Source organism: Pleurodeles waltl, chromosome 10 (genome assembly GCF_031143425.1).
Source record: "Pleurodeles waltl isolate 20211129_DDA chromosome 10, aPleWal1.hap1.20221129, whole genome shotgun sequence".
Classification (NCBI taxonomy): Eukaryota; Metazoa; Chordata; class Amphibia; order Caudata; family Salamandridae; genus Pleurodeles; species Pleurodeles waltl.
Window position 1 is genome coordinate 206,146,631 of NC_090449.1, and position 12,191 is coordinate 206,158,821.

Genomic DNA, 12,191 nt, shown 5'->3' on the forward strand with positions numbered 1-12,191 from the left:
TTCGATAACGCATTATCTGGTACAGACTATATCTATCTGCAGATTCCTAACACCCACCCATGCCTCCCCGCGGACAGGTTTCTAGGGTTAAGGTTGATCCCTTCCAGGACCCTACTTTGGACACAGATTCATCAGTTCACTTCATGGCTCTGTGCTCTTGGTGTAGAAAGTTGTTAAAAGACTGACGTCTGCACACCTGGGTGGTGCCTATATAGGTGACTGTGACATCACAACTGGTGCCAACTACGCTGATGACGCCACACAAAACAAATCGCAGCCATCTGAGGGTGCACAGGTACTGCTCACGCAAAAATTGTCTGGATCCAGTCTGACACCTGGGAAACTTAAAGGCAAGGATTCTGCAGCTAGATATAGTCTGTATCAGACAACGCGTTACTGAAGGTAGGTAACTTGTTTTTTAGTCCTCCTGTGTTCCTTCTCCCAGCGCTGATCATTTAAAAAAATATATACTGTCTCAGATTCCAGTCATCAGTAGAGAAGTGCTGATTGTTGCGGAAAAGCAAGTGTATTTTCAGTATATTTTATTGATATGTCAGTGCCTGTCCCTTTGTAGTCTTTCATTGATTCGATTATCTGGGAAAACACAGGAAAGCTGGTGAGTTTAATGTTGCTTGCTCACTTTGTCCTTTTCTGCTTCCTTCCTCCCTCCTTAGGAAAGGGAGAAAAAGGCATGGAGTCTCAGGACAGGATTGTAACAGACTTACAAAGTTTTTCTTTGATTAAAAAAAAAAAAAAAAAAAAATTCTGTTCTTACCCAACCTCTTGTACCCAGGCACACCCCGGCCATCCGCGGTTCTTAATCTTGGTCTCTTTTGCCGTCAGTGACGGGAGTGGATAGACAGGTAAAAGACCAAGCAGGAATGAAAGTCAGAGGGCAGAGTTCAACTTTCAGTGTATACCCATTGTCTCTCAGAAGGCTCAATGATTAAGCGAGTCCCAAGCAGTGCTAATGAGGATGGAATACTCCCTGGAAGGGTGGAGAAAGTAGAGCGGACCTGCTGGTTCTGCAGCTCGACAGGGGTGGAGGAGAAGGGCAGAGGCAGAAGTAAATTAATCAGCCACAGTACTTGGGTGCAGTGATGGCGTGTCTGTGCATGGCATACAGGACATGCAGATCTGAGCCTTAGAGGGAAAGTGCTTAACCTGAAGACTGATTGGATCATTGGACCTCGGTAACAGGAAGGTAATAGTATCACAGAGCAAACAGGTGCTTCAGGTTTTGCAGCAATGTGGACAGGGTCTGAGTAAGTTGATGGTCATCTGTTAAGAGTTCAATCAGGGTGTAGCTTGCTGAAAGCTCTTGGGCACCATTATGCACTGTTTTTCTGATAGAGACTTCTTGTTGCAGATTCCTCACACTTTGAATATTCCACAAGCATCAGACTGGGTCTGGAAACTTTTCCATAGTACCTCTGCGCACCAGAGGGTGGCATTGTGCAGCTCTATACTGACCTGTTCCACTCCAGACGTGACGTGCAGGAACTATGTAGGCGCCACTCCCACACACTGACATCAGTTCCTTTCTTTCCTGAGCTTCTCTCAGTGGCCACTTTATATTCTTCACCAGATTTTTACAGTGCAATGGGTATTCACCCACTAGGATGACGGGAGTGTTGCAAACTAATGTCTTGGACAGATCCCCACCAGGTTTATGTGGGGTTAGGCCATGACTCCAAGACCAGAAGAGACTGCTTGTTGTTGAACCGGAAGCCCAATACAGTGAGTTGAAACTTTCTCACCAAGCACAGGAAGACCCAATTTCGGGACAACTCCAAGACCAAGGTTTGATCCCACTCCCAGAGTTGATGGAGCCAGTCTAGAAGTTGGCCTTCATTGCACTCAAGTCCTCCGGTACACACAAAAAACATAAAAAGTTGAAGTTGAGTTTTGCTCCTTTGTGCCGTTCCCATTTGCTTGATGAAGTTAATTGGCAGTGCCAACAGTCCAGTTCCCGAAGTCGACAGAACTTTACCCACGCTACACCGGATTGAAGAGTTCTTTGCAGCTGTGCTGCAGCTCTTCGGTTCAATACCGAAACCCTCTGGTGTACGTTCAAGCCCCATGGAGCAGAGAGACCTTCAACCCAAATTACTGCCGGTGGGGCTTACACTCTGTACCAGTTGAACCCTCTGAGCCACTTCTGCCCTCAGCTCTAGTCCTGAAGTTGCCCATGGAACCATCAACCATGCCAGACATGGCTATGTCGCACTGATGATGACCGAAAGGTAGCCCCCCCTAGTGTCCTGTCGGACTGAGGTTTCTGCACTCAATTTACGACAAGGAAGGCTCTATTCTATACAATCCCTTTTTGGGATGGATTCTGGTGACTACAACCAGGGTGATTATCAAGCCCTTTGCCAATGACAATTGGCGTGAGGACTTTAGAGTCTGTTGAGCTAGATACTTCCCCTGAGACAGCCCTTTTCTCTGCTCCTGTGTAAGAATCTGCTTTGTACACCATGGTTATGCGTAGGATGGCTGAAGTCCTTGACTCTCCACCTCCCCACCATGGAGGTGAAAATGACCATCTTGACCGAAGACCTGCAGTCTGACGAGACTGCTTCTGAGTTTCTGCTTCATTTCAGTGAAGAATTGATGGGGGCTTGGAGGGGGGGGGAGGGGGGGGGGTGGTAAATCTTGTTCCAGCCCTCCAAGAAACTGGTAAATTGCCTGGCGCCACAGTCCTGCTCCAGGTGACTTGACATGTTTACCGTAGCACCCCTCTCTAGAGAGCTTTCAGATGCACGCTTCCACAAGTGAAACAACTCCAACAATTCCCTACCACTCCTCATGAGAAGGAATAAAAAAGAGTTTAGGCTTTTGGGAAATGCTTATTCTGCTCATCCAGTTTGTCCCTTGATCAATCAACGCCTCCTGTTTGTTGGGTCCTGGGATTCGGTCGCACGAGTCTTCCCCTGTGTTCCGGAAGACCTTAGTCCTGTTCTTTCACAAGGAATTTAGGATGGTAGTAATGCAGCCAAATTCACAATTTATTGTAGCTTTGACTCCACCAACTCCCTTGGGCGGTCTATTGGCAGCAGTGCTGCAATTTGTTGCTTTTGTAGCTGCAATCATCTGGGTTCTTGGGCAACATCCAGTCCTCCCTGATGGACATGCTGTTCGGTAAGATTCGTTTGTTCAAGGACAAGGCTGATTGTGCCCTTGTACATTTCAAGAATAGTAGGGCTACAGCTCGCTCTCTGGGACTCACCACCAGCCTCCAAGCAACAATTCTAGTGGTCCTTTTGTGGCTTTGGACTAGGCATTTCTTACCGCCAGCATGTCCCTTCCCAGCAGGGAAGCCAGAAGTTTTGCTGGAGAGGATGTTGTGCCCACTGCCCCCATCGCCAAGAACAACATGCTGCTAGGTCCATCATCCCACACTGTACCACCTAAAATCCCCATCTGGCAAACCCCTTTAGTGTACTTTTACAGGGTTGCAAGCCATCTGGTGGGAGGCAGAATCCACCAATTTTTATCCAAGTTGGCAAGCAATCACATCGGACAGGTTGGTCCTTCAAATTGTTCACAAAGGCTATGCTTTACCCTTCTTTTTGTCCCCGCCACACCTTCCACATGCTCCCAATGACTAACAGAGGACCATCCCTCCTATTTCATCAGGAGGTGCAAGCCCTTTTGGCCAAAGGTCAAAGGGGTTATCAAAAGATGCCAGTGCCATAATTAAGATGTGATGTTGTTCCTGCTACTTTTTGGTGCCCAAGAAGAACTGAGGTCCCCTGCCTATCCTTGGCCTGCACCCTCTCAATCTCTTACTCTGGAAGGAGAAATTCAAAATAATCACCCTGGCCCAAGTCTTGTCTGCACTCGACTCTTGAGCCTAGATAGTGGTGTTGGACCAGCAAGGGCGCTGGTCCTGCTGCCCCATCGGCATTACCAGTGGTTTGTGGTGGGAGAGGAGCATTTTCTGTTCCACCTTGGTCCCACCAGCATCCCTTGAGTGTTCACAAAAGTGATGGAGATGGTGGCAGCGTGCCTTTGGCAGTCAGGGGTATCAGTCTTTTTCCTACCTCAACACCAGGCTCACCCCCTGACTGTTGTCAACCACCTCCAGACTACTGCAATCCTCTTGTCATATTTGGGGTTCACTATCAGTGTGCCAAGATCACACCTGACTTCTTTCCAGATACTGCACTTCCTCTGAGCCATTTTGAACATGTTTGAGTTTCATGCCTTTCCCCAAGGAAAAAAGTTAAGGACATTTTGGCAATTATCCTGATCTTAAAGCCACAGTCCTGGGTTTTAGTGAGGTTGGCTTTAAGGCTGCTGGTACTTATGATGGTCTCCTGCATCATGCTGGTTGGGCAGGACAAATGGCATATGTGGAATCTGCACTAAGATCTGAAGTTCCAGTGGGCGCAACGTGAAGGGGACCATGTCCAAGTTCCAGAAGAGACTGTGAAAGACATTCTGTGGTTGCTACTGGACCGAGATTGGGTCAGCGGGGAAGACCCCTCTTCCTTCCTTAGGAATTCCTCACCAACCCTCGGATCTTTCCCGTTCAGTGATTGGACTCCACTATTAAGATCCCAAGTCTAGGATTGGAACACAGGTCTATCCATTTGCTTTTGGGGTTCTGTGTCTAGGGGTGTGGACAGTCTCGAAAGCAACTGACGTCAGCACAGGGGACTGGGACCTGTAAAGGCCCCCATGTCACTTACAGAGCAGCAGCATCAGTACAAAGCCGTACAGCACCAATATCTGTCGCTCAGAGGTACAGTGTAAAGGTTTTCAGCTCCACTCTGACACCTGGGGAATATTTAAAAGGTAAGGAATTTGTGGCTAGAGAGAGGCTCAATCAGAAAGAGAGCTACTTATGCTTAGCAATTTGTTCCTTGTTAACCATGCTTGGGCTTTGAAATTTTCAAGTTTGGTTTAAAAACAAAATCCAAACTCTCAAGTCTGTCTTTGAATTCCTATTAGGGTAGTGCATAAATATCCACTAAGTCAGTATTGATTTTTTATTTGCTGTTCAGAATCTAGACTTGCTCCCTGCCTGCTGCAAATAAACTGTAGGTGTTCCTGATGATATCCAAGAATCCTGTTTATTTATCATGGAATTGCCACTCTACCATGTACGCTGTTCTCACAGTTTGAGATGTCATAAGTATTGTTATAGCATTGATAGGTGATGTATTAACTGTGCATCATAAAGGTGCAAGGCACAGTTAATGAAGTCTGGCTAACAAGTTGATAACACTGTGTACGGAGGTATGAGAGTTAAACTTGAAGGCAGTGTGTATATTATTAATTAAAGAAATAACTATCTTTAACATTTCTAATATTCATGTAGTTTAAGATTGGTTTGTATAGAAAGAATAAATAAAGTTATAGTAATTTGAAGTTGGTGTGTACATTATAAATGTAAGGTATAACTATAATTTTATAATTTGTAATGTTTGTGTAGTTGCAGTTGGTTTTGTAAGGAACATATCGATTTAGAGTTCCTAACTGTAACTAACCTTTAAAATTTAATTTTTTCATTAAATCTGTATGTTTTTTTAATTAAAAACAAAACTTTTGTTAGCTATTGCAAAGTAAATCCATGATTGTTTTTCGTTTCATACCATGGTTTGGAGTGGCGTAGAGTGATGTAGATTGAAATGGGAAAGAGTGAAGTGGTATGAAGTGGGGTGGAGTATTGTGGCTAACAGTGTCTTGGCTTAACATGAAATAGGGTGGCGTAGAGTTGAATAGCAATTTGAGAGGAGTGAAGTGGCACATATTTTAGTAGGGAGGAGCGAAGTGGCATACAGTGGAGTGGCATAGAGTGGAATAGCATAGAATGGAGTGACGTACAGTAGCGTGGTGTTGAGTAGAGTGACGTAGAGATTTTGGTGTGGAAAAGGGTACATTTTGGTAGTAGCTCAAAGTTGGTTGTATAGCGTTAAAGTTATAAGTCACAAAACACCCAGTTATATATTGGGCCACAGTCAACCAAGGCCACTTCGCAGTATACCGTGGTACATGGTGATCATAAGGCAGTATGTCATTGACTAATGGCTGCCTTTGCAAAAGTAAAAGGCGGCCATGTAGTTATCACCTTTCACCACACTTTGGCTGTGTTCTGGGTTAGGGCCTTAGATATAGGTAAATAGTAGGTTTTATTGTTGTCCCCTATCTATTTAAACTTTATTGAAGTGGTAGCGAAATGTAGTTATATTTTTCTATATATTTTCTAAAAGGTTTATGGAGTACCACGCTAGTACCTACAAAGTACGGCTGTATTTATAGGAAAAATAAAAAAAGAAATATGTAAAACATAAACAGTACTCTGTAGTACACTATATTTGTGCAACATAGTGCAGTACATTGTATTTTTACATTGTATACAATTATTTTTTAATACTGCAGTACTTTTGTAAGGGCAGCCAATAGCCAATCAGATACTGCCTTGTCATTGGCAAAAAACGCAAAATTACCAAGGTATACTGCAGCCTGAGGTATCACTACGTTTTAGTGCCTTAAAAGTTTTAAAATACCCTACATACCCTGACTACCAATTGGATTATCTAAACACCGTAGACTACCCGTTTTCGAGTTACGCTAGAGTACAAAGTCTGTGGAAAATGTATTGGTGGAAAAACGTGTTTTGAGACACCCATTTTCCTTTGCAACAACTTGACTAATCACTGCAAAACTTTAAATTTTCCGCCAATGTATAAAAAAAACAATAGGTCTGCAAAATGTCTTGGAGGTTCTTCGAAAGGTGGGAAAATTATTGGTGAGCACAAATCTGATGCATTACTATCTCTGGGAATCCTCACTATAACTACAGAGTGGCTACCACCACTTTATTTGTGTATATATATTTCACTGAAAAACAAAGGTTACAGGGACATTATTGTTTGCTTCTGAATTTACTCGTACAAAATAATAGAAATTCGGCAGTTAAGAAGCTCACTAAAACGTTCCTGTAGCCTTTGATTTTTCAGTGAATTTCTATGGTTTTTTTAACGTAAAGTAATTTTAATTACTATACGTTAATCCAACCACTGGACCACACACAGCCTTTAGCCGTGCGCAGCAAGGGTTGGCCGCAGGGCCGGGCCTGGCCAGTGGCCAGGCCTTACAGCCAATCCCCTATTACCACCCAACCACAGGCACGGCACAGAGCCTGTTTCTGTTAGTGGATCTGTCAATGGGTGTGTGAGTGGGTCTGAAAGTGGATGTGTGAGTCTATGGGTGGGACTGAGTGGATGTTTTAAAAAAAGAATTCATATCCTTGAATATTTAAGGATATTCGTGACTACTGCGCGTGGTGCAGAAAATCATTTTAAACCCATAATTTGACCCTAAAACACCCCTATATCACACCCCTGGGGGCAGGGTACCTTCGCTCTGACCCCTTATGCCAATTTGAATTTGAATTTGAATTTTCAGTCCCAGGGACCGTGTCCTGTGAATGAAATAGCGAGTGCAACTTTCTAGTCAGGCTGCGGCCAGCCAATTACATTGCTTCTATTTGTGTGCACATTCGGAAACATTTGTAAATGTACTTGATTTATTCATGATGGATCCGCTTCCCTAGATTTACAAATTTACTTTCTCTTTAATATTTCAAAAACTACTGAATGGATTTAAAGAAAGTTAGGTTTCTGCCAAATTTGGTGTAATTCCGGACAGTGGTTCAGGCTGTAGTCTTATTCAAAGGTCCTATGGGAATTTCAACTTTTTTTGACCCGCCCCCCTTTTTCTCAGCCTCCACTTGACGAATCACCACAAAATTTTCCATGTGCAACAAGAATTCCTGGGGCACTTTATATGGAAAATGTTGTGAAGATTCGTCAAATGGTGCCAAAGATATAGGCAAGTCAAAAAACGCTTTTTCTATGGAAACATGGTCTAAAACTGCCTACTGGCGACCACCAGTAGGTAATATATATATATATATGAGTCATTGTGCTTGTCTTTGTGTGTAAAGTTATTTTAAATCATTGCTCTGGTGTTCTTATTATCTTTCTCTCCGTTTATGCAGAAACGTTCTGTAGAGGAAGAAGATGATTTTTTGAAAGGCGAGACTCCACAAAGTGATGGAATGGTAGGAATGACACCAGGTTCCTATGATGCACAGTTCCGGAGCCCAACAAGCAGTGTGGGATCCCCTCCTGTAACCTACTCACACCGGCCATTATGATGTTTCAAATCACAAACTATCAGACTTATGAAACATAATTTATTTTGACTGTAAAAATATTCTTTTATTTTATGGAGGATGACATTAAAAGGAAAGAACCTATTTTATTTTCATCTGGTGGGTTTCCCGGCCACTGTGGTAAAAACTACTACAAGTTTGTTGCGGATTCCTGTCCAGAAGAAACAATAATTGAAGTCATTGGGAACTGTCTAACTTGCAGTTCAGTGTGGTGCAGTTGAAAGTACACAGAAAACAACTAAGAGTCGTTCATGGTCTACAAATGTATCTGCAAAAACAGAAACAGCTGCAGTTTAAAAACAAGGAAATTGATTTGCCTTCTGCTTCCTTTCTCTGACGATTTAGCACAGTGAAGATTTAGAACTGTAAATGCACGTTAATATCTTCTCCCCTAGCGATTATCTCCAGTACAATTTTTATTTTTATTGCTCTTTATAGGGCCACCTTCTTCATTTGTTAGTCGCTATTTTATTTTGGAAATGGCTGCAAATGTATTATCTCTAGATCTGGTTCGCATTTATATCTTTCAAAAGATTCACATTGCAGCGCCTACTTGGGAACGCAAGTAAGAGTAATGTTTATTTAAAATACATTGTGTATTAACGGCTTGGTCAAAATAGGCACAATGACTATTGAATGCCATTTCTTTTTATGTTTTGCCATCCATTTCCATTATGTTTAAAAACGGCATAGGAAGTACAGAATTGACAAACCGAATTACTGTGCCCTTCCTCATTACACACCAGGACTCCTGCAAAAGAGTGTTTTTATTGCCATCACTTCATAGAAGTCAATTGCATTGCCACTTAATGGAGTGATTTGCTTTATGTGATCTTATCTTCCTGAAACGAGATGCACACCTGTGGATACTGTTGCTTTCCTCTCCCTGCCATTACTCCCCAAACCTGTACTGGTGCACTTTTCCGCCTCATTGCTTATGCTTCTTCATGCCCATATCTATGATAGTTTAACTCCAGTTGCTCTCTCTGCTTCCACACCCCTTTTGCTACCACCTCATTATGGTGCTTGTCATGGTTTTCCTTCCTGGAGATCCCATAAGAGATACGCTGGATTGTGTCCCTGTAAGTAAAACACCTTCCCAAATGTGGTGTAGGCCCTTAGAAATCAGCAGTCTTCAAAGGACGAATTTCAGCCATGCTCTGAGGTGAACATAATCAAACCACGGTTCGTAGCAGTAACAGCCTCATTCATTCATTCATTCGCCCTCTCAAGATACCACCAAATCAAACTGTAGCAATTTGGTTTTTGGAGAACTGAGTGCTAAAAGTTATTTGATATTTTAACTTTCAAACCATCTATATGTCCTGCATTTAAGACTTTAGGTAAACCTCCATGCAGGATGATCAGTCACTTCCAGCATTTTTAAAAATGTCATGCTGGGTGATCATTCTCTTCTAGCTATCTCTGGTCACAATTGCTGAGTGAGTGTTCATTTCCAACCCCTTTAACCTTTCACTTCCTGGTAAGCATCACTTCTAGATATCTTTTGGCACAAGTACTTCCAGGTGAGTGTTCTTTTTCAGTACACTCAGGATCTACTTCCAAGTAGCTGTCCATTTCTGGGTCTAAGCCCCTTGGACTGGTGTGTTGCCATTTCTAGTTTAATGCTATGATGACTACTGGGGTGAAACCGCCACAGTGAGATTAATTTCTTCCAGCTACCATGCTCTGTTCCTGATCAACATTGTTATATTGTCAAGGCTTGCATGCCTCCCCCAAGTTCTGATTTTCTACTCTTGCAAGTGGTTATTATGTACCTCTTGCTCCAGCTCACACTATAATTTCCACATGCTTTTGCAACAGAACAAAAAAAGATAAGTATTGTAAAATCTCACAACCTTACATTTATTCTAATGGTATTAGTGTGGGTTCCACTCCATCCCGTCTGAATGAGTGCAGGTTTTTTGTTTCCTTATAAACCAAGTGGAGTATTTGCTAAGTGCTCAGGAGTAGGTAGCACTTGTAATTTTCAGCACCACTATAAAATTGCCTTTATTTTGCTTGACTAATTTTGCCTTCCTCATGATTGATATTACCTTTTAGTAGACCTAGTGAGCAGAGCCGAGCGGAACTTTCACCACAGTGGGCGAAAGTAGGGATGCTGTTGCAATGGAACTGGATTTAGATTCAGCTATATTCAGAAATCCTCTGACCATAATGAGTTTGAAATGGTGGAACTGCTGCTGTAATCGGTTTCCTTGGTGAGAGAAGGGATAGTAGGGCATATTAAGCTGTAGACTACTGGTGTAGCTGAGATACTTCTTGTTTTCCATTTGCATGTGAATGCCTACTCTTCTCAAATGATAGGGCAAGAGAAGAGATTCCAGTGTTTATTAAGGAACTGCCATCTTATGGAAAGTACAGATACCCCTTGAGCTTGAGGAAATGCAAGCACTCTGGAGAACACACCCATATCAACTGCAGCTGTGGTCACAACTGGAGCAGCCATTTAACACGGTTCCTGCAAATTAAAACAACATTAAAGATAAACTCTGCGTGGCATTTCTCTGCAAAGGGCAGTAATCCTTCTGTAAAACAGTTACACATATTTCCTGATCAAATACATGTAGGTCTCTCAACTTTGCTTTTCTATTGATGCGAGGAGGGCTTCTGTAAAGTTCAGGAATCTACAAGCAAATTACTAATTTTAAAATCAATTAAGTTATATGTGAAGAAGCTTCTACAGCTGTCTTCCATGTTATACTTGCTGTCGGAGTACACCAGTTTCATTTCTGAGGGAAGATTGCACCGCATCTGGTAATGCCATACCTCTTTTGTTTATTAGTGAAGCTTCAGGAAACTTTTCAGCTCTACAGAGGCGGCGACTGTAGTTTTTTCATTGGATGCTTTATTACATTTTGGGATGGTGGTGCTTTTTAACACTGGTTGCATCTGCCCTCTTCACCTATATTTATTCTGACAATGTTTGCTGGTGAACAGGGGTTTTTAACACACACCAACTCACACCCACTTATAAAAGTATACATATGAAAACAGACACCATCAAACCAAGCATACCATCTCAAATGTTATAGTCATAATAGTAGAGCACTACTTTGGTGATCTACTGACAGTGTGCCAATGTAGTAGTAGTTTCCCTTTCAAACAAAGCTTGTGATTTAGATTGTGCAGGTGAAGATACTTCCTGAGTGGTGTGGCTTTATATGTGAAATGTTACACATGTCTGTGTGATTTAGGACTACCATAGAAGACCTGATCACATCCCATACCAAGCACTGTGAAACTCAATAGGTCTGTGGTTGGCTACCGGCCTTATGGATTTATCAGTGTTTGTATTGTTATGATTTTTTAATATCATTGTGGAGTACCAGTCGCTTGTCAATCTATTGAAAAAATATTTTCTGATGGATGCATCTACCTGTGGATTCCCCACCTTTTAAATACACCCATTGTGCCAGCAATCAACTGAAATGTCTTCTTTCTAGCGCTCCACATTGACGAGGACGTCACAGTAGAACGGTTCTGCACGTGACGCTGTTTGTCATCGGAGCAATAAGAAGTCCTCGCAGGCATGCTGACGTCAGTTCCGTGCCTTCAATGCTAACGTTTTTTCTGCCTCTCTAAGTGGATACACTGCATCAAAGACCTTCTTTTTTTAGTTTCTCTTTAAGCAACAATGTCTCCACCGAAGAAGTCGTTCTTTAAGTCTTGTAGTCTGTGGGTTTGTCTGTGCCACCGGTGCCGACTCCAAGCTCAGACAGATCTCGTCCAGCGTTTGGTCAGTCTACACTGCCCAGGAGTAAGGTCCCAGCACTGACCCCGGCTTCACCGGCACCGCAACAGACTTCCTCAACATCGGCGCATTCACTGTCGACTCTGCAGCCAGAGTTCAGGTTAAGGTTGAGGAGGGAAGCCTTGAGGCTCTTGGAGGAGCAGCTGTACTTGGAAAAGCAGCAGGTCCTTGAGGAAGGAGAAATTCCTTTGTCTTCCCATTAATTTCAAGGTATTGAGGTAG

General features: G+C 42.8%; 1 protein-coding gene across 3 annotated transcripts in view; it reads left to right on the forward strand.

The window, feature by feature from the left end:
* Positions 1-10,705, forward strand: part of RRN3 (RRN3 homolog, RNA polymerase I transcription factor) — a 418,208-nt gene extending 407,503 nt beyond the window's left edge. For 2 of the 3 annotated variants that reach the window (XM_069210185.1, XM_069210186.1), the window contains exon 18: positions 8,018-8,381. In XM_069210185.1, coding sequence (XP_069066286.1) covers positions 8,018-8,176 — 159 coding nt within the window. In that variant the 3' untranslated portion in view covers positions 8,177-8,381. Of the gene's footprint in view, positions 1-8,017 lie in introns of all 3 variants that reach the window. The other variant, XM_069210184.1, reaches the window with a different exon arrangement.
* The last annotated feature ends 1,486 nt before the right edge of the window (positions 10,706-12,191 follow it).